General features: G+C 48.4%; 1 protein-coding gene across 8 annotated transcripts; it reads left to right on the top strand.

Moving 5' to 3' along the window:
* Nucleotides 1-27143, top strand: nfyc (nuclear transcription factor Y, gamma). 8 transcript variants are annotated; one of them, XM_042076341.1, is made up of 13 exons: nucleotides 4865-5391; nucleotides 5428-5733; nucleotides 14623-14729; nucleotides 15245-15316; nucleotides 16859-16972; nucleotides 18977-19072; nucleotides 20856-21032; nucleotides 23209-23280; nucleotides 24299-24451; nucleotides 25119-25226; nucleotides 25567-25623; nucleotides 26157-26264; nucleotides 26914-27143. In XM_042076341.1, exons 3-13 carry the CDS (start codon nucleotides 14631-14633, stop codon nucleotides 26914-26916), a joined length of 1059 nt encoding a protein of 352 aa, XP_041932275.1. In that variant the 5' UTR covers nucleotides 4865-5391; nucleotides 5428-5733; nucleotides 14623-14630; the 3' UTR covers nucleotides 26917-27143. The 8 variants fall into 8 exon arrangements, with proteins under 8 accessions (XP_041932274.1, XP_041932271.1, XP_041932275.1 ...); XM_042076338.1 differs by having other exon boundaries at nucleotides 4866-5391; nucleotides 5443-5733; nucleotides 26157-27143; XM_042076336.1 differs by having other exon boundaries at nucleotides 4866-5391; nucleotides 26157-27143.

Here is a 27143-nt window from a genome sequence, read left to right as displayed (position 1 = left end):
AACGTAAGCATATTTCCGGTTTGAGGAGAAGTTGTCAAGACGTCGGCCATCTTGTTTCCCGTTGCTGCCTAAATAAATTAAATATTACACTGAACCGGACTTCACGGCGAACACTTAACTAAAACTGGGTAAGTAACTGCTTTCGTTGTACACGTCTTTATATTCGTGTGTTCAACTTGTAATATTTCGCTACAATTTGCGTAATTGGTGGGTTCTCTTTCAATGATCCGTTCTATCCAATAGACGATTGTTTTGGAGGATGAACATAGGCGCCATTTCCCTCCCCGCTCTCTGAAGCGCTTATTGGTGGCCAGTGGTAGGGAATAGAGGCGGCGAGATACTGTAATACATTGTCCGCCATGTTGGCTCTTCGAAGCAGTGTATTCCCTGTTGAGGTCCGGAATTGGTGGAGCCCGAATGGCGTCAGTTTCAAAACTACATGAACTCGTAGAAACCTTGATTGGTGGAATCTAGTCCGAGGTTTGATTGGTCTGAAGGACAGATCCAAACTTAGTCTTTATTGGTTAGGGTGCCATTCCACATATTTACAAAGGTTTTAAGGGAACTTTCATGTGATTATCGCCCAAGTCCTTGTTTTAATGTGAAGTACAGATAATGCGGCCTGAGTTGCCAGCCAGTTGTTGTCACCCTCGATCACCGGCCTATTCCTTTGATTCTAAAGCTGGGAGTCTAACGTTAGCAATCATCTTCTAGCTTGTTAAAAAGAAGAAACACTATCATTTGGTCATTGCAATGCGAATTTCCCATTCTTTTAATTGATATAGCAGGATGACCGAAAATAACGTCTTTGTATGTGTAACGCATTGCACAGCAAGACTGTATTTATGCAGTTATAACTTAGCTAAGACTATCTAACGTTAACGAAACGTTTGGGGACCACAAAGCTAACGCTAACTATAAGGTATTCCGCTTTACTTAACACGTCTCTTTGTTAGTAAGCCGGCTAGCCAGCAACCCGGTGAACTATTAATCTTGTGACATAATCTTGGCTAATTTCTGACCAAGCAAAAAACATCTAACTTAACCTGAACAAATTATATTATTGCCATTGATTATGTGTCAGCGAAATTAACTACACTTACATTCTTACATTCTCGGATTGTCTGAAGACTAATAGATAATCACTAGCTAGCTTTAGCCAAGTAACTTAACAAAACACAGGTGCAACTTAGGTAAGGCGATGGGCTAATAACGTTAGATTTTACAAACGACCTGCAGCCAGGAGTTTCATATTATCTTGAAGTAACTGATCATTTGAAGTGAAATTTCGGAAATGACTGAAGTTACCAGACATGTAATGTAACCACGTAATTCAATGTCGTTTCTAATTGATTACCCGAATAGTGTGACGTTGGTGGCTCATGTAAGGTAAATGTGGTGGTCATGTAAGGTAAATGTTTGCAATTTTGTTTTGGGTTTATCGGGCTCAATAAAGTCAGGCTGCGAATTAAATCCTGGATAAGTTAATGACAGTATTTGTTTTGTGCATCAGCTGACGTTAGCTGGCAAACGTCAAAATCTGTAAAGGCAACATGACAACATCGTAACGTTGTGACAAAATGATAAGCTAGTAAGCAAAATATATAAAAATGTTTAGGACCCAACACAGCTTAACACGTTCAAGATGCGTTGCTTATGTGACCGTGACGTACAAAATGCATTGCTTTAACTCTTCATGAACTGTAGTAAATTAAAGCACGGACCTGCATCTACACCGACTGATCAAACTGCATATTTTAATGGTTTAATTTGTGTTTGTGTCAAGTTTTGCAATAGAAAGTACGCTTTTTTGTGTAGCCACTAAGGCGGGCTAATTCAACATGTACATTAACTACGAAAATGATTTGAAATTATATTGATTGATATAGCTATTTACTCAGGCTTGATGTCTTTGCTGTGATTACCTGAGTGCAGGTATGGTAATGTTTACAGTAGTACTCATAACCAAAGATTCTCGAGCACTACGCTCTAAAATCATTGATCCCTTTTGGTTTACTCCTTTCATGGAAAAAGAGTGAGAGGTGTGGCTGTGGCACTAGTTTAGATTAAATCCAACTTTGTCATTTAGCAGGTACAGAGTACAGGTACAGAGCCAATGAAATGCATTTGACATCCAACCAGAAGTGCAAAGAAGCATTAAATACCAAGTGCAGGTTGAGTATTTTGCTGTGGTTCTCAAAATGTAAGTTAGAATGGATTCTCGACCAAATCTCGACATAACTTAATGTTGTGTCAAAGATACAGTATTTTTTCTATGGTTTTTTTTCTGTGTTGCTGGGGAAATATTTAAGGGGGTGTAATCTGGCTCTGGAAGTCTATTGTGAATGTGAGGTATATTAAACTTGATGGACCTACCTAAAGTGGTTTGTCATAAACTTCTTAGATTGGATATTTTTTGGTGGGCAACTGGAAACATCTGACCTGGGCTAGACATATGAAAGAAAGATGTATTCTTTGGGTGTTTAGTTAGGCTACTTTACACACGTCAAAGTCCCATGAAGATCTGGCTGCTGTTAACCTTGCTTCTTGTCACTGAGTTATAGTGTGTAGGCAGTTGAGAGAAACAGGCCTTGACATCCCAGCTGCTGACGTACGTTGTGTTTTTTGTCATAATCATTAACCAACCAAACCATCCTACCTGGGACACAGAAATAGAAAGAGGGATCATTTTGCCCTATGGTTTCACTTGTTCACTTGCTCTTTCCTACCCTCCCTCTCACTCTTGACTCTCACCATATCTTCCTCTTCTCCTCTATCTCTCTTGCTCTTTCTTTCTTTCTTTCTTTCTCTCTCTCTCTCTCTCTCTCTCTCTCTCTCTCTCTCACTCTCTCTCTCTCTCTCTCTCTCTCTCTCTCTCTCTCTCTCTCTCTCTCTCTGTACACTGGGGACTTGCAGTAACATGAGCGATAAGCTCCAGGTTATTCTGCTAACCCTCTCTGAAAACCACCACTCTGCTAAAAGCAACTCATTCAGCTGAGAGGCTTTGTCTCTCTCTATCTCCTTCCACTTTGCCTCATCTGTAGACACAGATTGCCTGCAGGGCATACTGTAGCTTTTTTCTCCCCTCGTTTACTCACCCATTCCCTCCAATTTATTTCCAGCTGCTGTAGTTCGGAGTATACCTGAAGTTGAAATTGCCCTGCATGTATATTTTTCTTTTTTTAATTATAAATATGTTTGTATATAGGAATGAAAAGGTTTTTTTTTTAGTTAGTTAGTTGTGACAATAGTGCTTGTTCCTATACTTCCCATGCTGTTTGCGTCGGTAACCCTGAGGGGATTGTCTGTCATTTATTAACCTGGGCTGGTTACGTGAGCTTATACAGTACCTTCATGTGTTGTGTGGTCAGGGTCAAAGTAACATGACCATTCTAACAACTCTGTTGCACCTGAAAACGCGCCAATGGCACCAAATATCTTCTCCGCTGGCTTCATGAGTATCGCTCAGGTGGAATGCTTCTGCCATGGGGCAAAGCAGTATGGGTAGGAAATTGGCTGATGGCGCTAGCTGAGTGGCAGCCAGGTCAGGTTACATGTGCAATGGAGACCTTTGCTTAGATCTCTAGATCTGTAGTGGGATAGAGGTGATTGAAGGGAATCTAATAATACATGCGATTGTCAGTAATATTAAGAACTGTTAAATGTATCAGTCTGAATAATGATGTCTAAATGGGCACTGTTACTAGAGTTTTCTATGAAGGGGAAACATTGACATTCAATATAGCTTTTTTGCTTACCTCATGGCTTCCACCTCTCTTGTGTACCTTGGTTCACCTTGGTGGCAGTGTCATCTATTGCTCTGTGTGAATGTGCACCAGCCAAGGGGCTCTGGGAAGACTAAAGCATAAACCCCTGACTAATTATGGGAACATCACAGGAGGTTGTGTCACACACTCGGGGAGATGAAAGCTTGGGTGGTGATTCACCGTTTTTGGCAGTCGTACCCCCCCGAGATGTTTTGCCTGGTTTCAGATTTTCATTTGTGTTGTGAATGATGAGAGTAATGAATGGTTGTGTAAAAGAAGCAGACGGAGAGAGGGAGAAGGAAGGAAAGAGAGAGAGTGAGAGTGGAAAGCAATGAAGAATTGAGGGATAACAGTAAAGCTGGCTCACGCGCACGCATGCCTGCACACACACGTACGTACAAGGCCCTTGGCTCACCACACACACCGATTTTTGCGTCTTTCCACTTTAAATTATGCCACTGCAACATGCGGCAGTCCCACTGACAGCCCCCACGCCCAATCAGGGCCAGCCCATGCTCGTGCATCACCGCTGCGCTAGCCACTCGGCTGTAGGCAGGGGGGGGGGCTCCAAAGACATTTACTTTGACATTGTAAATAAGCAGGGCACAGTTGTTACAGAGCAGCCAGCCAGCCCCAGCAGATAGACTGAGAGAGAAGGAATAAGTGAGTGAAAGGGAGAGAGAGAGAGAGAGGAGAGCTACTGTAGCTTCAGAGAGACAATGCAGAGACTAGGGGGACACTTCCCTCTTTCTTTTACTTCTCTTCCTCAGCACCCCCCCCCCCCCCCCCACCCCCCTTCTCCAACTATAGCTGCTAAGCTCTTCTGCTTTTTTTTCTTTGTTTCTTCCTCTTTCTCTCCCTTGCTCTCTCTCTCTCTCTCTCTCTCTCTCTCCCTGACCCCTATCTTGCAGCTCAAGGTAACTTAAAACAGGAAGTTGGCTGTCTGCTGAAGGGGGTGGGGTTGAAAACAAGGGAGGAGGGGGGGCTGTGTCATCTGCGATAGAGGTGGGTTTAGCCAATGGCGTCAGAGGGCTGTGTACTCTGATTGGAGCAGGCATAGAGAAAGGCGGGAATGTAAAAGGGGTGGAGGGGGGAGGTAGTGCTGCGAGTATCGTGTAGCAGGCTAGATTGATTACTTAGGAGTGTTAAAGGGAAAGCAAGCAGGCGAGCAGGCAGATTTTTGTCTGGGACTCGAGTGATTGTTGCCGGAGCTGCCTTTCCACTTGCTCTTTTTTTCCCCCTCTCCATCTCACTCTCCTCTCCTCTCTCTCTCTCTCTGACTCTTTCTGACTCTCCCTCTCTTTCTCTCCTTCTCTCGCACTTTGTCTCTCTCCACTCGGTGCCTTCCCGCTGTTGTCCAAGGCAGAGCAGGGTCAGATGAAAGGCAAACGCTGGACTCGCCGGGGCAGACGGATGTCTCATCTATCAGTGCCGCCAAAGGGGAGACGTGCAGGCGCACTCACTCACTCACACACACTCACACTCAGAGGAACAGGAGAGGGCTGTGTGTGTGTGTGTGTGTGTGTGTGTGTGTGTGTGTGCCTACACCAGGAAGGGGGAGCAGAGCAGAGGAGATGTGATAGCACAAGGGTGAGGGGAGGACATGCAAAGAGAGGCAGGAGGAGTAGAGGCAGGAGGAGTAGAGGCAGGAGGAGTAGAGGCAGGAGGAGTAGAGGCAGGAGGAGTAGAGGCAGATAGGTGGTCGTCCTCTTGTTGTCTCTGGACTCGGGTCTTCGTTTGAAAGTGGAAAGTCGACTCAAGTTCCCCACTCTGTTTTTGGCTGCTGGTGGGATGAGTCGCTTGAGGAGGCACAAGCTGGAGGCTCCCTCTTTCTCTTTCTTTTCTTTTCTTCTCTCACTCTCTCATTTGCTATCGGTGTGTCCCTCCCATCCCTCGCTCTTGCGCCACTCAAAGGGACTTCTACAGCTCAAGCCTCCTATTCCTCCTCTGACATGAAGGGCACAGGGTAAGTGTGATCGACCCACACACACACACACACACACACAGCTGTGCCTCTCTTGCTCATCTTTCTGTGTACTTTTGCTGTGACCCCCCTCCCCCTTAGTCAGAAACGGGATGCTTTCTCTCTCGTCCCCTTCTCCTCTTGTTTCCTACTTTTCCCCTTGCTGGAAATCTGAGTGCTGCTCTTTGTTTTGTGTGTGTGTGTGTGTGTGTGTGTGTGTGTCTGTATCTGTGCAGGACATCAGCAGGCTTGCTTGATCTCTCTGTGTCCTTGGTGAGCTATGCTGGCGCTGAGGTGCTGACAGCGAGTGTAAACAAGCTTGTGTGTGTGTGTGTGTGTGTATGCAGTTCTGGACTGTGTTGCCATAAGGGCTTCTCAGCCCACACCTGAAAGCCATCTCATGCTGATTGGAGTGTTTGCTGGATGCGGACTGTCCTTCATTGTGTGTGTGAGTGTATGATTGTGTATACATACAATGTAGAGCTCTCTGTCTTGGCTTGTGATTTTGACTTTGCCCCAACCTGGGAATCAGTTGATGGTGGCATCTGTGAGTATTTTTTGCGGTGGTTCTGCAGTGTGTTTCTAACCTGCGCGCATAGAACCCGTGAGCCCTGACCGTACCGGCCGGCCAGTGCGCCGACGCGGAACCTCTACGGGCCGTGCTGCTCGCCTTTGTCCGTCCCCCTTACTCTCGCTCCACTGTTTACACTCGGCCGACAGTGATGCAGAGCAGAGGCCCCAGCATGGCAGCCGTGCTCAGCCCCACTCAAGGGGCCGGTCCCAGGAGGCTGCAGTCTTGCCCGGGCTCTCAGAGCATCTGATAGCCTCAAACCCCCCCCCCCCCCCCCCCCCCCCAAACCCCTCTCCTGACCTCTCGTATCCACCTGTGTCCCTTTTAAGGAGCCTGGCTGCATGGCCGGTGTCCCACGTTGCCCCCCTCTCTCCCTCTTCCCTTAATTGAAAGTTTCCATTGGTGCCTGTGACCGTGGGCTCCCATTGGGGAGTGAGCGAGCAAGCAGCTAAAAATAGCGTCGGAGTGGAGCCACTAGCTGCCAAATCCCAGAGAGCGTGGCTGTTTGCATGAGATTTGAATACCATTCTCAGCTCCACACTGCACTGTAAATGAGGAGGAGGGGGAGAAAGTCAATGAACACACACACACACACACACGCACACACACGCATAGTTGAATGCAAGCACTGGCGTATGTACTCTCAGCTGCGCACTTGAAGGTGACCGTACTGTAGGCTCTGTGTATGTGTGCGCTCATCGCAGTGTGTGTGTGTGTGTGTGTGTGTGTGTGTGTGTACACACACGTACGTACGTATGTGTGTGCTTGTGTGTGTTTACTTGTCCTTTTCCCCCCTTGTCCTCTCTCTGACCGCTGACTTTGGTGTTTGTTTTGGGGTAAGCGTCGCCATGCTGTGTGAAGGTGAGTGCACACTCAGGTGCTGCCAAGCACTGCTGCACAGGTAGGGTAGCGTTAGCTTTTAGCGTAGCTTAGCTCAGCTCTACGCCCGCCGTCGTAGCTCGGCCGTGGCCTAGCGCTGGATGAAGGTCAATGGAATGTGAGCCGGCTTCCGCAGTCGATCCATCAGCAGAGAGAAGAGCGACAGGGAGGGTGAAGCATCCCTCCCCGAGCGGCGAGTGGACGGGAGCGGGAAGGAAGAGCCGGAGCTGAAGCCGTAGCGGTGGGAGGAGATGATTTAGTGACTCGCGGAGAAAGCGTCCGGATGCCGGCAGGATTGCCTGGCGCCGCAGTGAAAGTTGAAAAACCTGTCCTCTTCCTCCCCCCCAATGCTTGTTTGTGTTCTCACTCACTCTCTACCCCCACTCCCACTCCTTCCTCCCCCTCTCTATTTCACAGCCCTCCTCTCTCCCTCTCTCTCTCTCTCTCTCTCTCTCTCTCTCTCTCTCTCTCTCTCTCTCTCTCTCTCCCTCCCCCCCCCCGGTTCTCACTCGCTCCCCCCCCCCCCCCTCTCTCTCTCTCTCTCTCTCTCTCTCTCTCTCTCTCTCTCTCTCTCTCTCCCTCCCCCCCCCCTGGTTCTCACTCGCTCCCCCCCCCCCCTCTCTCTCTCTCTCTCTCCCCCTGGTTCTCACTCGCTCCCCCTCTCCTCTGTTGAATGACCTTGAGCGATCAGTGACTGCTTCCTGGAGTGGCTTTTAGGCAGAGCCAAGGGCAAAGTTTGAGAGGCGGGAGCAACAGCAGAAACGGTTCTCCTCTGATCTGTCCCATGCTGACCTCATCGCCCCCCACTTCTCCATTCTGTCCTCACATTTGGACCTGGTGTAGGACGAGAGAAAGTTATACAGCAAGCTAATTAGTAATGCATTGCCCTCAGTGGTTAGAGTCCTCTTTTTTTTTTGGTGTCTGTAGATCATTTACTTGGTTGCGTGTGTGTGTGTGTGTGTGTGTGTTTCCATTTGCATTTTCCGTGAGCTCTACATGAATACTGATTAAACTAAAAGAGTGTACGGAGGTAAGGCTTCATTTGCTTGGGCTATGCCATATGACCTTTTCATCTCCATGGTATGCGAGCCAAGCTGGGTGCTACGACATCACTCTTAAGAAAATCTGACCCACCAGAAAGACACTTGAGGACATGTCACTGTGTTTGTGTGTGTGTGTGTGTGTTGTGTGTTTGGTCGGCTGGAGACGATGCTCAAGTTAGTTCTGCCGTATTTGTCGGTTTGGTGGGTCATTGGATGTTTTGCCGGAGAGGCTGGTTTTGCTCGCTGCCAGAGACTTGGAGGCAATGAACCGGAGGCTTCAGGGCGCATGGAGCAGAAGTCAACCAAATGAACCCTAACAGAACCGGGCCTACACCACACACACACACACACACACACACACACACAATACAGTCAATGTGGCTTTTGATAAGTGTGATTTTATTGGGTTTACCTTGCCCAGGTTGTTAATATATATAGTTATAATTTTCTTATGTCATTTTGAAGATTTAGTTTTCCTTTGTTGCTTTTGTTTCTAGATCATCTCAATGGCAGCTAACCCTATTTACAGTGAAAGAGCATTCTTTCTCCTTCTCTTTCTCTTTCTCCTTCTCTTTCTCATGTTCCCAGTCTTTTTTACCCTCGCCTCTCCCTTTTTCATTTTTCTCTCCCTCACATTCCCTCCCCTTCTCCATACCATTGCTGACCTCGCACTCCCCATGTGAAAACTGAACGATTGAGTCTTTTTTTTTTTTCTCTCCCTCTCTTTTTTTTTTTTTCTTCCCCTCCCCCCTTTTCCCCTCCCCCCTTTTGAGCTCAGATATCAGATAAGGTTTCGTTCCTCCTTCATATCTGCGCTCATCAGCTTTCTGTCCCTCCATCATCGAGGAGAAGGGCAGGCAGTAGAGAAATGGAGGGACCAAACGGATGGTGAATGTGGGGGGTGGGGTGGTGTTACTGAGTTTCTTTAGCTCTGCTCAGTGCTCAGTTATGTGTTCTCCTCTCTCTGACCTCCTTTATCAATTAATGTGTGGCCTAAAGTAGGCCTTGAGAAAGGTTGCAGCACACTCACACACACACACTCTCACACTCACACTCACACTCAGAGACAGACACACACTCACACACAGAGACAGACACACACACACACACACTCAGAGACACACACACACACACACACTGCATGGGACATGGGTGGAACGTGAAGGAGAGCGTAATGGAAAGGCTTTGGGCTCCTCATGACTTTTGATGCTTATGCTGATGGTCTGGTGCCTGGAGGGGCTCCGCTCACTGATTGGACTCGGCCGTCCAATAGCCCATTCCTGCCCTCCCAGCACCAGGCGGCTGAGTCTCACGCTGACGTGTAATCACATTAGCCCCAGCGCCCCTAACTCTCCCTGTGAAACCCTCACGAGACCCCAGCCCAGCCAGTCTTCAAAGCCTCTGGCCAGCCACCGAGGGTGCGTCCACAGCTTCGCTATAAGCTCTATGAGGCGAGACGGAAGCCTTCATGTTAGCCTATTTCTGGAGTCCAGCTGAATGACTGGGCAACTCGGGGTTAAAATCTATAGACCCTTTCAACAATAAAAACAAAAACAATGCTTGAACGTTCTATTTGGGCCTCAATCTACTTCCTCTGCATTAAGATAAGATATGGAATGTTAAAAAGGAAGTCTTGTGGGGCCAACTATGATGCTGATAATGGAACTCTCTCGAAAGGGTCCATAAGCTAGACTAGTACGAGTTATCCACAAAGGAACCAGGCGCAATAAACAAACTAATTAGATATCCACTATAAGCAGATTGCATTTCCAGACTGTTAATGTTTCATACGTTTATAAGGAAGCCTTTCAGCTACCTAAAACTAAAAGCAGTAGAGCATAGACTTGCCCATTTGGCTTGCAAATGGATCCCATTTCCATGTTGTTACAATGTCGTCTACAGTTTTGCTGCGGTTGTGTGAGCACCATACGGGCTATGGTTTTGGAGCTATGGCCAGAGATTGGATCTCTGCCCATTTCTGGCCACGTTGGACACTGTGGAACAGAATGTACAACACTAGCAAATTGCTGTACTTGTGCACTTGGTTGATTTCACTCACATGAAGAGGATTCGGTGAGCATCATGTCAGTGCAGACATTGGGAGTGCTGGAGCAACGCTGAATGAATGCACCATGTATGGCAGCACTTCTTTGAGGTTTGGGTCATCGCTGATGGGTCAACTGACTTCTTTTCCATTTTTTTTGTGCGCCCCTTCCTTGTGACCCCACTGGTTCTCTCCCCATCTGAAGCAGAAGCATTAGATTCTAATGCTCGGAAGGGCAGCCAGTGCCTCTGTGATGGACATCTCTCTCTCACCGCCTTGCACGTCACAGCACAGCTGCTTCCGTCAAGCCTGTTTTCTCTCTCTCTCTCTCTCTCTCTCTCTCTCTCTCTCTCTCTCTCTCTCTCTCTCTCTCTCTCTCTCTCTCTGTCTCTGTCTCTGTCTCTGTCTCTGTCTCTCTCTCTCTCTCTCTATGGAGTGCACGGCTGTGCGAGTTAAGCCTTGTTTATGCTCCCTTTTCATATGTAAATAGATACGATTGTTTCATATGTTGATCCATTTAGACCATATTCATAAGCTTGAAGTGAATGAGCGAAATAAACACAGAGAACGGGCGTAGGCACCTTCCACATCCGTTTTTTTAACGTTGAGCACAAATGAGGCTTTAGCATCTCCGGTGCAGCGCTAGCTGCAGCAGCGCTTGCAGCAGGCGTAGCACTGGTGTGGGCCAGAGCTTGTGCTGAATCAGCTGCTGCTGGCTGCACAGACTGTCACTAAGCTGCAGGAGGAAGAGCCAGAGGAGGAGGAGGAGGAGGACTGGCTGGGTGTGTGCAGATGGCGGGGGTGGCAGGGTGGGGGGCGAAACCTGACACCTCTCCCTCCCTGAACCGGCCGGCTTGCTGAAGGGCAACCGCAGTGGGCCTCGGAACCCAGAGGTGACGCAGAAGAGGTTTATCACCACTAGGGGCGCCTATGTCGCAGTCTCACCTTGACTCCTCAAAGGTCGCAAAGGTCATGCAGGTCTTAGCCTAGCAGAAGCTTTGAGAACAAAAAGGGCAGAAGAGTTTGGGCCTTGATGCTCCACACTTGAATCTCTGCCCTATTTGTGTAGAATTGAAGCTATTTGTTTAAGAGCACCAGAAACCATTTGGTGAAGTAAATACCCTCTCCCTTTTTCTACCCCTCTCCTTTCTCTGTTCCCTTCATCTTTCTGTTGTGTGTTCTATTCTGTCTCTTCTCATCCTCTCAGTATTCATCCCTTCTTCTTGCATCTGGAGTTCTCTCTCTCCTCTAATTTCTGCTGCGTATCCCAGGGTCATGCCAGTAGTCACGCTGTTGCCCTGGCAATTAGCTAGATAGTTTTCTGTAATGGTGTTAAGTGAATCGACTAATTATCATTCCTTATCTTGCCGCCATTAGGGAACATGCCACGCAAGCTGGGGTAACCGCACAATCTCTCCCTCGCTCTCTTTTTTTTTCTCTCTCTCTCTCACACGCACACACACACACACACTTACACTTACACACACACACGCAGAGAGAGCAGATGTCCTGCAGAAATCTGTCACAAGATAAGAGCATGATGCAGATGGCTGTAAAGGCCGTCTTGTTAAAGCAGCAAGAGAAACGACATCTGACTCGCGCCTCTTGTTCTGTCCCCCTCGCTACGCTGGGAGGGTTATTTCTGGTTCATTCAGAAATCCTCTGAGCTTTGACTGACAGTGCAGATCTCCCGCACCTCCCCGCCAGAAAACTCCAAATCCCATCCTGCTCCTCTTCGGAGCTGCATTGATTGCTGGTTCAGATTGCTGGTTCAGACAGTCACTCTTCCGCTCGACTACAGGCAGCCTGGGTAATGAAAGTGGACAGTATCCCCAGCTTCCACTGCTGTGTTTAATCGCCTGATATGGATCCATTTCTAGGCCTGGTTTTTGATTGATTGATTGATTTTATGTGTGTGTGTGTGTGTGTGTGTGTGTCAGAGAGCAAGCGGGAGGGAGATTTTTTTTTTAGGGTCTAATACTGATACTTGGAGAATGAAACGAGTGCTGATTGGGTGTAAAATGTGAAGACGCATCAAAGCTTTAGCACCGAACAACTTGGTGAGAATTGCTCAGATCCTCTTTTAGATTTCCCCCCTCGCTCTCTTAGGTTTGCTCTTTCTCACGCTGTGTGTGTGTGTTCGACTGACTGCGGCATTGACCGAGTCCTCTCCTCTTGCCACCCTCTGGCGTTGTGTGTCGTTATTGGATAATAGATGAGGAAGCGGAGACCCAGCAGTCTGGACTCGACTCTACAACAACGCTGCCCATTCTGACTCCCAGCACCCAGCTCCTTCCTCTATATATACACACAAACACACACACACACACACACACACACACACACACACACACACACCCCGATGCACAAACAGCCTTGAATGCACAAACGCATTCAAACACACATGCAAAGGTGTACAGAAAGCTGTAGGAGTGACTCATAGTCCAGCAACGTTTCCTGTAGGCCTATACAATTACACACACAAGGCTATAAGCTCATTGTGCATAGTCCGCAGGGCTTGTATCGAATACACTCCCATAAACACATGATCTATGGATGCACACGGCCCATATGTATTCCACGGGCAGCGCAGGGATGGAGGGGGGGGGGGTGGTGTCGATGGCCGGGCCGGTGCACACGGCTGCCGGCAGGAGGGTCGATGGTGGGTTCAGCTGCTACTGAGGACAAGCATTAAAAAAAGTGTGGAGGAGAAGAAGACCAGTCAGATGGATGGAACAAGCGTTTAAGAACAATGAAAAATGGGGCCCGAGAAAGAGAGCGAGAGATGAGGAACAGTGGGTGTAATGTAGGGAAGAGAGAGAGAGAGGTCAAAGAAAAGCAGAACAGAGAGAGAAGAGAGAAAAGCAGTGAGATACAAAATACAGACTAGGAACAGGAGGGATGAGAGGGAGGTTTGGAGGGGGCACTGATATGGGGAGAAGGAGAGGAAGATGAGGGAGGGGCCACACACACACACACACACATGTTGGGAGTGTTTCCTACATCTTCAAGAGGCAGACCAGCACTGGCAGCAGAATTCCTCTCATGCCATAGTAACCTGCCAGCTCCACTTTCAGCTCGCTTCCCTTTTATCACTCCATCTCTCCCTCCCCTCACATTTTGTTTTGCATTCTTTTTTCCATCTGTTTATCTTTTTCTTCTCTACCCTCTCCCTCTCTTTAATCTGGTCTTACTCTGCCTGTGTTTCACCCTCCGTGTGTGTGTGTGTGTGTGTGTGTAGATGTTGGGGGTGAGGGAGAGTGAGTACATGCCCTGCGTGTTTGACGGGAGTGCAGCCAGTGTGTTGTTGCATCAGCTCACAGCTCCATAAGTGAATGTTTGGACTGCTGTTGGGGTTGCAGATGTGTCCTCGCTCCAGGGCACTCACTCACACTCACACTCTCTCTCACACACACACACACACACACACACACACACACACACACACACACACGTATGCGCACAGATGCAGCTGAGGAGTTTGGCATTTCCAAAGATTCTCTGTAGAGCATTCCTTCCCCCTGCCCGGCACAGCTGAACACCAGAGCTCCCTGTTCACCAGTACAAAGACACACACTCACACACTCACACACACTCACACACTCACACACACTCACACACTCACACACTCACACACACACACACACACACACACACACAAATCACCCTCAGCTCCAGGCACACCAAGCCCATAAGAGCCCATGGATGTATTTCCTAAAATGAAAACTCTGGGAGATGGAGAAGCTTCCAGGGAAATGTTCAGAGCACGGAATTAGTTTGTATCACCGTGGGCCGTTATGGCCTAGAGTAGGCTATATTTACCTGCTCCTAAGGCCAGTTTCCTCAGAATACCTCCAAACCAAAAGCGCTGCCCCCATTCACGGTCATTTATACTGTGTCCATTCCGCCGCATTTGCATCTTTGTATGTTTGGCAGTTGAGGCTCTGTGAATGAGTGCAGCTAGTGTGTGTGTGTGTGTGTGTGTGTGTGTGTGTGTGTGTGTGTGAGGTGTGTGTGGTCAGGTGGTGTTGGTGAGTCAGTGGTGAGTCCCTCTTCGTCTGAGGGCCCTCGGTTGGTGAGCTGAGAGACAGCTTGACCGACGGCCGAGGATCTGATCTGTGGGGCTTGACTCAGCTGGGGCTTAGATGACGTGGCGCCGCTGTGGACGACGCGGAGGTCGTTGGTCTGCGACGGTCTGCGTCCGACTGTGGGTTGTCTCTGTCGGGACGTTTGCGGAGGGCTTATGGTTGTCTAACAGAATGTGGGCGTCTGTCTCGGTCTACTTTTACTTCCTTGTGATCGTGAGGGTAATGATTTTGGTTTTTCTGTCCTCTCTCTCTCTCTCTCCCTTCCAGAAGCGGTCATGTCTGCAGACTCCTTCGGAGCAGGTGGCAGCGATGCCCAACAGAGCCTGCAGTCCTTCTGGCCCCGAGTCATGGAGGAGATCAGGAACCTCACTGTGGTACGTAATACCCCTAGACACAGACACAGACACAGACAACAATATTCCAACTTTAAGTGTGGTCACTTATTTGAACTGCAGCTCAATGATCCAACCCACCCATACACACCTAAAATTGTAGGTTATCCAAGCTAAGTGCAGAGTGAGAAAATAGAGTGCTGCACGCCTGCACCATCAAAAATAACACCCCTGGAGACACACATCTCAGTGCTAGACAGTGCGGGACTGTTGATGCTGATGACAAGTGAAAGCTGGCAGGGCAGCTGCTAGGCACACACACACACACACATACACACACACACACACACACACACACTCACACACACACAAAGAGAAAGAGAGAGAAATGCCACAGATAGTTATCCTTCAGACATTGTTAAGTTCATCAACACGCATGCAACACAGAGAGATTCACTCTCTCTCTCACCCTCACACACACACACACACACACACACACGCACACACTGCCAACCCTCCCAACCCTCCCCCTAACACCGCGCTCCCTTTTGTTCCAGAAGGATTTTCGCGTGCAGGAGCTTCCATTGGCCCGCATTAAAAAAATCATGAAACTGGATGAGGATGTGAAGGTAACACACACACACACACACACACACACACACACACACAAACCCCCCCAACCAGCGACCAGAGTCTGCTAGAACAACCCGTCTCAGCCAGCAGCCAGAGAGATCTCGCCACCACAGACCTGACCTGACCTGACCTGACCTGACCTCACCTCACCTTGCACAGCCACCTCGTTCAGTTCCGCCTCACACCTATTCCAAGTGCCTCAGAGAGAAGTGGAAGTTGTGATATGACTGATAAACTGAGATGAACATCCTCTTAACTATTTTTCTTACGGAGTCATCCATTGATTTGATCTTTTATTGAGGTGGACAGGGCAGAAGTGTTGATATCGTTTCTATAGCGTGACGCTCGAGTACTTACTAGAGTGGGATGAACTTGACATCTGACCCTTTTTTTTTTTTTGTACTGTTGCTCATTTACATCATTGCTTGGCTAGCCAAGCTGAATGAACAGCTGCAGTTTCACCACAGTTAAGCCCTCAGAGAGCAGCACAGCATGTTGGCCTCAGCACTAGCTAAGGCACGACGGATGGTCTTCTTCAGGCTGCACTCGAACTTCAAGAGTTTCACAACAGAGACGGAATTTTCAGGGTGTTTTTTTTTTTTTTTTTTTTTTTTTTTTTTTTTTTTTTTTTTTTTTAATCAGTCATGTAAGTAGCTACCGGCCAGTGCTTCGCTGTTCTCTGATGTCATTGCGGTGAGGGGGTGTATTGAATTGAGACCAGTGGGGTTGTTGGGACGAAGCCAGCGCTCTGTAAGACTGGGCTAATCCCCCAGTGAAGAGTTCTCCTGCAGGAACCCAGGAGGACGTCTGACCCCCCCGCCAATCATGCCAGCGACTGGGGCCACCCTCAGATCCACCAGTTTCAAGAGCTCCTTCATACAGACACAGTCATCTTTTGTTCAGAGCTTATGAAATGCAGCGTGTAGATGTATCTTTAGAACTATGAATCGGCCCAAATAATATCAAATAGCAGGAGACTGCACATCACTGGGCTTCATTTGCAACTGAACCATTTGCGACTTTTGCCATTTAATGCTTAGTGGGGAAGTGGATGAAGACAATGCGTTTTAAGATTACGGCGTGGTCGACTCTGCAAGATAGTGGCCTTAAAACGGCGTACAGCACGGACTTCCTACAAGTCATGCTGTATGTGTGTGTTACCGTGGGTGTGTCTGCATGGGTGAAATAGTTCAGCGCGGTGTCGGCCTAAAATAACGCCGCAGCTTATGTGGCCAAGAGGTTAACTCATCCTGAAATGCCAAGGCAATTAAGAGCTCAAGAAAAAAAGCTAGGGAGAAGAGTGGTGGAGAGAGGAGGGAAGAAGCAGACCCTGCATTGGAGCACCACCGCACCACCGCACCACCGCACCACCGCACCCCAACCCCTCTGTTGTTCAGTATTTCAGTGTGTGTTAATGTTTATCTGTGGTTAAGTGTGTGTTAAGGTTTGAGGGTATTGTATGTGATGGTGATTTTTAACTTTTACCCTTTTATCTATATTTGTTGTTAACGTGTGTGTGTGTGTGTGTGTTCCCTCAGATGATTAGTGCAGAGGCTCCAGTTCTGTTTGCCAAAGCTGCCCAGATCTTCATCACAGAGCTCACCCTCAGAGCCTGGATCCACACCGAGGACAACAAGAGGCGCACCCTACAAGTGAGTGACCTCTGACCCCTCGCCCTTTCACCTCTGACCTCCTGAGGTCTCGTGCAACCATTCATGCCATGCCACATGATTTTGAGTGGTTCCCCTATGTTTGTTCTGTGACTTGACCATCACAGTGACCATCATACTCTGTATGTCTTGTTTGTGTGAGCGTGCACACACACACAGACACACACACACACAGACACACACACACACACACACACACACACACACACACACACGGACGGACGGACGGACGGACGTACGTACGTACGTACGTGCGTGCACAACCCTGTACTCACTTACACACTGACGAGTAGAACACACAGCAACACACTAGTAGGCAAGGACCGGCAGAGCCAGTGCTCCTCCATATGTCAGATCCTTACACTTCACTCCCCGGGGGTCTATCAGCTTAATTCCTGCACGCTCTGTTTGTGTGTGTGTGTGTGCGCGCGCACGTATCCCCTCTGCTCGACTTGCATCCAAAAGTGCAGTACCAGTGACCCACTTTTCCACCATCCCATTTTGCCTGCTCCTGTCCCGGAGCGTCGGCAGAGCAGCTCGGATCCCGGAATGACATTCTGGAAGCGTTCCGCCGAGGCTCTAGGCTAGAGCTGCAGACCACCCTGAAGAAAGACAAAGAAAGAAAGAGGGAGGGAAAGAGAGTGTATGATTATTTGTGTCTGTGTTGTGCGCATATGTGTGCAAGTGTGTGCTTATTATTATTATTATTATTATTATTATTATTATTATTATTATTATTATTATTATTATTATTATTATTTGTGTGTATGTGTTTGTCTGAGCTGATTTGAGACAGAGCAGCAGGGGCAAACACACACCATACTCATAAACACACACGAACACACATGTTGGTCCTGACAAAGGTCTCCGATCTGCTCGAGTGAGAAAGCACTTAGCCGCCTTTCACTGCACTCTTTGACATCTCTCTGAGCAAAGCCACGCTGGGGCACATTAGATCTGCTCCACAAACACACACTGCAGGACAATATCGTCAGACTAACTATCCCTTTCAAGCTAATTTGTATTGTTTATTCATCTCTAAAACGGCTAGTGAAGAATAATGGTGAATAATGACAATAAACAATAGAGTTTAAGTATACAAATATTTGTTCAGTTTGTGCAGATCTACAAATCAAAAGCTATAGTGTGTGTGTGTGCGTGTGCGTGTGCCACACCCTATTGTTCGCACAATGACGCCAATCACTGTCGCCACGACAACGCTCATCAATAGAACCACTGCGGTCATGACCAACCCACCCTTGTCTCCAAATATTAATCACTACGGCTAAAAATAGTTCTCCTGTGTAGCGGGGCGGTGGGCTAGCCGTGGGTGGTCGACAGGAACCAATAGCCAGTGTGTGGAAACCCCCACAGGGGAGCCAGCAGCCTCATCAGGCCCTGGCACAAGCACGGCCACTGGGCCATGAGCTCAACTCAACACCCCCCCCCCCCCCCCCCCCCCCCAGCGCTCTCAGGGCTCGATATTATTGCCTCTCTGCCAGCTTGCTCAACAGGCACCAATACAGGAGTGTTTGTGTCTGCGTGCGCACAAATGTCTCTTTGTAGTGCCACTGTATGGATGATCACTTGAAAAGCGTGTTTGTGTTTTAAAAGTGTGCGTGTAGCAGGGGGGATGGGGGGGTGGGGGGGTGCGGTTGTTTTTCACAACCCTCATGAGTCATCTGGTTGGGAAATAATATGCAAAACATATGCACATAGTCAACAGAAATGGCACAAACAACAGAGCCAACGGCTCTCTGGATGGTAGGTCTGGGACACCAACGACTTCTTCTCACACACACTGACAGGGATGCACATTTGATATTTAATGGATTTAAATGGCGCCCTGTATTCTGTGTCCTTTTGTGTGTTAATGTATGGGTGACCCATGTCACAACTTGGCAGTCAGCTGCTGTCAAACTGTCCTATTTGAATGCAGTCTTTCATTTCCTGGCCAAAACTTCTTTTTGTCCTGTTTGTTCACAGAGGAATGATATCGCCATGGCGATCACCAAGTTCGACCAGTTTGACTTCCTCATCGACATCGTGCCCAGAGATGACCTGAAGCCGCCTAAACGACAGGTGGGTGGGACACTTGCACATGCACAGAGACAGACACGCACACACATGCACACACACACATGCACACACACACATGCACACACACGCACACACTCAGTCAGACAGTAGTTGGGCATATTTGGAGAGCAGGAGGAGAGGCTGCTGGAGCCTCAGCCGTGGTCTCAGACACGTCGTCACGTCAGATCAGCATCACTCCTGGTTCGCTGCGGGGCCGCAGGGTCCTTTGGGCGAAGCGGCTCTCCTGCTCTTCATCATCGAGGAAGAGGAGGAGGAAGAGGACTGTGGAGCAGGCAGCCGTGCGGCGCTGTAAACATCCTTGACTGGAAGCTGGGGGTCGGGCTTAGGGCTTTCAGTCGGATGTTTGCAGCGTCCAGCTTCCCCTAAACATCAGCGAGCTGTAAACCTTTAGAAAAAGCAACGTGTGTGTGTGTGTGTGTGTGTGTGGTCTGTTTTTATTTGTCTTCTCTTTTTGATGCTGACCTCATAGTCAAACCAGTCTGTGACATCAGCCAAGGTATCACACTGGCAGAGGAGCCTGTGGTTGCCACGGTAACTGCCACTACGTTGTCTCCACAGAGACCGTGACCAGGGGTGTAAACATCCTACACTCTCAGCTGTGACATCACGGAGCTGGGAGAGGGGTGTTTACGCTTTTTGCCAACGGAAACACCTGCCTGTTCACTCCATGGACATGAATATACATGTCTTTATGGGCCTGTGTGTGCTCCAACAGGATGTACCCAGTCTCTTGAGAACATACAATGCATACAAACATATGGAACATTTACCTGTATTGACCGTTTCAAGAGAGTTCCATTATCAGCATCATAGTTGTTTCCACAAGGCTTCCATTTTAACGTTCCATATGTTATCTTAATGAAGTGGAAGTAGATTGGGAACAAAATAGAACGTTCAAGCATTGTTTTTGTTTTTCCTGTTGAAAGGGTCTATAAGCCTTGTAGACTATAAGTTGTACTATTTCTAGTCTCCATCTTCCGTCACTACATGTGTGGATTCACCAAAAAATATTTGCAGCTAAATACTTAGCTAACTTGCAAAGTTTGCTTTTCTGCCATTTAAATTGGGGTGAAGGAAAGGCTTACAATGTCTTGTAACCACACAGCACGCACCTAGTTGGGCATAAGTTTTGAACTGGAAATGGATGCCCACATGCTGAGTAGATGAATATCTATACTCACTGTGTTAAATGGCCTTGTTAATGTGGGGAGATGGTGGCTTTGTCCTGTCCTCAGGTGTGGGCTGTGGGCTTCAGCGGTTCAGTTGTGTTAAAGTGTCCAGTGAGCAGATGGTGTTACTGCACTTGCCCTCTGCCCATTAGTTATTTATCCTCAGCCTGCTTATACAGTTACACACGTAAAATAATTTATGGACATTCAGCCTGCTGACTACTGCTTTCTCTTCCATGTGTGTGTGTGTGTGTGTGTGTGTGTGTGCGCCCCCTTGTCTGTGAATTAAACTGTTGTGTGTCTGATATTTCTGTTTGTACATGTTTCTGCTGTGTCTTAATATGTATGCATCTGTATTCTGTCCTTGTGTGTGTGTGTGTGTGTGTCCATGTCATATGTGTTGGTGTGTGTGTCTGTGTCATACGTGTTGGTGTGTGTGTGTGTGTGTGTGTGTGTGTGTGTGTGTGTCCGCGTCATATGTGTCGGTGTGTGTGTGTCCACCCGCGTTGTGTGTGTGTGTGTGTCCGCCCGCGTTGTGTGTGTGTGTCCGTGTCGTGTGTGTGTGTGTGTGTGTGTGTGTGTGTGTGTGTGAGCAGGAGGAGGTGCGTCAGACGGTGTCGGCGGCCGAGCCGGTGCAGTACTACTTCACGCTGGCCCAGCAGCCGGGCACCGTGCAGGTCCAGGGCCAGCCGCAGGGCCAGCAGGCCACCACCCAAACCGCCACCACACTACAGCCCGGACAGATCATCATCGCCCAGCCGCAACAGGGACAGGTAACACACACACACACACACACACACACACACACACACACATATACACACACACACACAAGCACACTATTATGTAGATTTAAAAAAACAAACTGTTAAATGGATACATGCATGGACTTGCACACGCGTGAAAAAAAATAGACCAAACGCACAATGAGAAATGACCAGTGGGACTGTAATTGAAGTGTTGGTAAATTGGAGGCCACTCTCAGAAGGCTGTGGAAGAAGCTCACCAAGCACATCCCTGCACACCTGCTGCTGCAGTATCCGTGCACACACTCATTTCTACTCTTGAGGAAGATCACTCAATGTTTTCCCTGGCCACTGATGTGGAATATTCTCACACACACACACACACACACACACACACACACTCGCGTCGCCTTTTTCCCCAACTAAACAGTATGTAGTCCCAAAATGGCCGCCTCTGACACACCCAGTGACTCCAGTGTAGAGGAAAGGAATTCTGGACCGATTTAGATCCTTTTCCTAGCGACTCCACCCAGGCGTCCCTCCTAGACCAGTGTGATTGTGCCCTCTGCCACACAGTCTTACTGGCGCACCAGGGACACTGAGGCCATGTTCTCTCAGCGTTCCAGCCATCTCCTCCTCCACCTTTTCTCTTCCCCTTCATTCATCATTTGGAAGCTCTGCTGTAAGGTCTTTTGCGCTCTCTCTCTCTCTCTCTCTCTCTCTCTCTCTCTCTCTCTCGCGCTCTCTCTCTCTCTCTCGCTCTCTCTCTCTCTCGCGCTCTCTCTCTCTCTCTCTGTTAGCACTCTTTCTATCGTTTCTGTCCCTAGACTCTACAGCTTCTTCTTTTATCTTCTCATTTTTCCAATACACTCTCTTCTCTTCTTCCACTCTTCCTCTGTAAATTCCTTCCATCTCCTTTAACCTTCTTTCAACCTGTCCTTTTTCATCATTCTCTCTCCTCTCTGTCTTCATCGATCACCCTCTCTCCCTCCCTCCTCTCTCTCTCTCTCTCTCTCTCTCTCTCTCTCTCTCTCTCTCCCCCACTGGTCTCTCTCTCTCTCTCTCTCTCTCTCTCTCTCTCTCTCTGGACCTCATTCTCTCTGGGTGCATCAGTGCTGCTTCAGCAGAGCGGGCTTTCGCTGAGCTGTCACTGTACACCACTGCAGTCACCTCCATACCCGGGCGGTCCACGCCAGACGGAGTGATGTGCTGTGGGGGGGTGAGGAGAGTCACGCGTGTCCTTCACATCCAGATAATCACATTTTTATACAATGAGCTGATTAAATGTTTTTTTGAAAGTCGAGCCAGGTGAGGTGTTCTTTAAGCTTGGCTGCGAGCCCTCTTAGTTGAGCTAAAACCTTATTTTCCAAAACTATGTGTGTAAATATCTAATAACTGGACCAAGCCATAATGGTCAAATATAATTTGTTTTCAACGTGAAGTCCAAGAGTGGGAGATAGATAGATGGATAGATAGATAGATAGATAGATAGATAGATAGATAGATATTTATTTGTGTTGTGTGGGCGAGTTGGTTGGAATTGAGCGATGGAGGGAGGGAAGTCTCAAGGGAGTGTAGGAGACGGAGAAGAATGCGGAGATGATGATTGTTAGATGATTGAGAGAGAGTCTCTGCTCCATTGCTCTGCTGTGCTCCTGTCTGTTGTGTTGTGTTGTGTCTCCATACACACACACACACAGCAGTCCAGTCTCATCAGTGGTCTCGCTCTATCCACCTCCATGAATGAATGTTCTCTCAGCCCACCCTTTCAACGCCCCTCCATTCAGACTGTGACACCTTTAACAGAGTGTGCTGCTTCACCCACAGAGTGCTTTTGCTTTTCAGTCGTGTCGTCGTGATTCTCTTTTCAGCCTTGTACATTCGACTCCATTTAAAGCCATTTCTCCCTGATGAGAACTCGCAGTGCCGTAGCAGTCCTCACGCCGTGCCACGCCACGCCATGCCACGTCACCACCAAGAGCTCTTTCATTCACACTTCCGCCTCATCAGCTGCACCGTTCAGCCTTTTTGCATTTTGTTTCTCTTGCTTTGCATGTGCCTGCTGTGTTTTGTAAAGTCTGTATCTCTCTCTCTCTCTCTCTCTCTCTCTTTTTCTCTGTCTGTCTGTCTCTGTCTGTCTGTCTGTCTGTGTGTCTGTGTTCTCTCGCACTCTCTTGCCATTTGTCCTCCCTCTCTCTCTCAGGTGTTGCAGGGAACCACTATGCAGCAGCTGCAGCAGGTGCAGGTAGCCCAGTCACAGAGCACACCCATAACGGTAAACACTTGCCCCCACACACCTGCCCCGATACACCTGCCCTGCGTCCACTCTCCCCTAGTCCCCCAAAATCCCCCCCCCCCCCCTCAGATCTCTATAGGGGGACTCCACCACATACGGAAACCCGCATCTTTGCAGCTCAGGCTCTTGGTTTATTTCCTGTTATAGGTCGAGTAGAGACGTATCGGTGTCCCTTATAACAACAGTACGAATAGAAGTGTAACATTTGCAAGTTAAACATGGAGGCAAATTGGATGAGGCGGAGGCCGCTACCAGTCCTGAAAGAGCACCTGGTGGCCTTTGCTAGTACACCATCATATGATTTTTATCAGCTATTTGGGTGCTGTTATGTTCTAGCAGTGATGAATGATCTCTTTGACTACTGACATGTTGCCAAAACACTCCTGGCCCAAGCTCTGCCAATGCTGGCCTTTTGTTGCGCATCTCCAGAGTCCATTGCGGCAGCACTGCGCGGCTCCTTGCCGAGTTTGACCCCTCTCCCACTGGGAGTCAAACCGCCGGCGCAGCTCTGGTGGCGCGGAGCTGTCGCCGGATCCTCTTACTGTTCCTCAACAGAGGCGATCGAGTGTCGCCCGTCCGCGGGCCCCCGTGTTTAGGTGCCGCGTCGCTGCGCCCCCCCCCCCTGGTCACTGCCCAGCCTTACTCCCCTCGCCCAGTCTCCCCTTCTCTCTCTCTCCCTCTCTCCCTCTCTCTCCTCTTTACCCCCACTGTTAGCTCAAGTTTAGCTCTCCAGCCAGTGTGTGGGGTGTTGTATTCAGTTTTGTGGTGGCGTGCCTGTGTCACTGCTGAGATAAAGATTGAGTGTAAATGCGTCTTGTAGTGTGAAGAATGAATTGCCTTTCTTGCTCTAACTTAGTTTTTTCACTCTGTCTCTCTCTCTCTCTCTCTCTCTCCTCCCTTTGCTGTCTTTCCCTTTTACATCTTTGGTACCCCCCCCCCCCCCCCCCCCCCCACTCTCTGTTTCTTTCCCTCTCCCCTCCCTCTCTTCCTCCTGCAGAGTGCTCCGGTGACCATGCAGGTGGGCGACCAGCAGGTGCAGATCGTGCAGGCTGCGCAGGGCCAGCAGACGCAGGCAGCGCAGCCAGCCGGACAGACCATGCAGGTCATGCAGCAGATAATCACCAACACAGGAGAGATCCAACAGATACCGGTGAGGAGGGAGACACACTGATGCTATGTCCGCACACAGCTGGGTTTTTTCAACACGGATAGTTTTCCCTCCTTTGAATTTTTATAATACAAAAACAGCCAGGAATGGCTGTGAAGAACACGTCAGTTAAGCAGATGGCGATGTTGTAATTTCCACGTTGGGAGGAGTTTTTAAACAATAATTTTCAGTGCCCCGAAACGGGAGTTTGCGGTTGGACGTAAGGGCAAAATACATTTAAAAAAAATGTCTGTTAAATCTAATAAATCTCCAGCTACATGTGGACATAGCCTGAGACACTCTCATTGACACTGAGCAGATGATTATGATTTTATGATTGAGTCTTGAATTTCCCCTTGTGGATCAATAAAGTATCTATCTATCTATCTGTCTATCTATCTATGATTAGATTAGATCACTTACATGAAAGGTACATTTTGAGCTGAGGGGTGAGGGTGAAACTTCCTCATACATGAAGTGCATAGCTCATGTTAACCGATGCCTGGGTTTCAGTCCGGAAAGCTCCAAATGTCTCCAGCTGTCCAGTTCTGAGTTGTCTTCCCATGTTAATTGGCGTGGCAGCTGTTAAATCTTCTGCTCCAGACCTCTGTGAGGAGCTTGTTTGACCGGAGTGTTCCTTTTGTCTCCCCCTTCTGGTGACGGTGTGCAGGTGCAGCTGAGCTCAGGTCAGCTCCAGTACATCCGCCTGGCTCAGCCCGTGTCGGGCACGCAGGTCGTCCAAGGGCAAATACAGACGCTTGCTACGAACGCTCAGCAGGTAGACAACACTCGTACATACCTTTCTCTAGAACTGAAAAATGGGACATACAACTTTAAAAACTCATAGTTTTGTTCTATAGAAAAGAATATGCTTAATGTTATGCTATAGGTTAATTTAGTATACACAATTTAGATTTCTAAAAGGTGGGAGCACATTTGAAATTTAGCATGCAATTTTAGTACATGTTTGCATATTTGTAAGGGTAGTAGATATTTGCATGGGTAGTACTTAGCAATTTTATTACAAGGATGTGAAGTAAAAGTAGATTGATATTAAGATAGCTATAAGAGAATCTGGCCGTGGTCATAGTGTCCTAACGCACCCACCTCTTCCTCAGATCACACAGGAGGTGCAACAAGGCCAGCAGCAGTTCAACCAGTTTACTGACGGACAGGTAAGACCCACTGGCCTCTCCTGTTCATGATGCTGTTAGTGCTCACACACATGGGCAGTCTTTGTAGATGTAAAGTAGAACAAAACTCCTGTTAATGGTAAAGCAAAGCATAGTGATGGACATAAAATATGTTAATATGTAAATATGTTCCCCACATATTTGTGACTGGCTGTGTCATCTATTGTCTCTTAAGTAGTTATTAATCTTCATGTCTCTTAAGTAGATTTATTAATCTTCATGTTCATGTCTCCTTTTCTTGCATCCCTTTGTATCTCTTCTTTTTCTTTCTGTTCCCCTTACAAACATGTTCTACTTCAATTCTCACTCACGTGTGTCTCTCTCTCTCTTTCTTTCTCTCTTTCTTTCTTTCTTTCTTTCTTTCTCTCTCTCTCTCTCTCTCTCTTTCTCTTTCTCTTTCTCTCTCTCTCCCTTCTCTATTCACACTTCCATTATCTGTCTACCTCTTTAACTGGCCTCTCTCCTGGTCTCTGTAATGCTCACTCTGCTCTGTGTGCTCTTCTCTGCCTCCACAGCAGCTGTATCAGATCCAGCAGGTCACCATGCCGGCGGGACAGGAGCTGACTCAGCCCATGTTCATCCAGTCCACCAATCAGACTGCAGACGGCCAGGTGACCACACAGGTCAGCGCAGACTGAGTCCCTGCCCCCCCTCCCTCCAGGTCCTCACGGCCCCCCGTGTGACGAGGCGAGGGGTGTGTCCTGTCCCCCCTCGCTCTTCTCCAACGCAATGCCCACGATGCCCCTAACATCCAGGAATGGGAGGGGGGGTGGGCCACTACGCCCGACCCACCCTCATACTAGCCCTCCTGTACCGTCACCCCAGCCCCATACACATCCAGAAGCCCGCCACCATCGTCCTCTCCGGTTCCTCCGCTCCTCTGTACAAAAGCCGCTCTTCGAGAGCTGACCCCAGGGTCTAAGCCTGCCGTCAGCCTCCTGGCTCCTCGTCCTCTCCCGTCTCCTTCCGGTGGGAGTCTGGAGAGGTGCCGATGGCTGAAAAGCAGCCTAACCTTTTCAGCTCTAAGACCCTGCCGACTTCTACTGTAGGTCCGACCTGCTGTGGAGTGTCCTGATTTTGATCCCTAACACCTAGTCCGGCCTTTCTCAGACGCGGGCTCTCTTTCTTACACTTCCTTCATCTCTCTTTCACTTCCTTTCTCTCACTCTCCTTTATGTTCTAGAACAGTCTTGTGTTTGTGTCCTAATTTCTTCATATCTATCTGACTGACTTGCTTTTTTCTCTCTCTCGTTTCCCCTTGTTTTCGTTAAGTGACCCTGAGCTCGGCCTCATCACTTGGCATCTTGCTCTGTGATGTGTCTGGTGTCCTAATGAACAGGGCTTCCAGGCGATCTCCTCCATCTTTTGAGCTAAGGAGACCTTGCTGTCCGTTTTGGACCGAGAGGAGAATCATGACATGTCATGTGTAGCCTAACACCATTTCAGAAGTAATAAAAACAATAAACTAAGCCATAGACTACACTGACACACGCGCACACACA

The sequence above is a fragment of the Alosa sapidissima genome, chromosome 21 (genome assembly GCF_018492685.1).
Source record: "Alosa sapidissima isolate fAloSap1 chromosome 21, fAloSap1.pri, whole genome shotgun sequence".
Taxonomy (NCBI): Eukaryota; Metazoa; Chordata; class Actinopteri; order Clupeiformes; family Clupeidae; genus Alosa; species Alosa sapidissima.
Note: the sequence above shows the minus strand (reverse complement) of the source record. Positions and strands in the feature narration are given on the sequence as shown.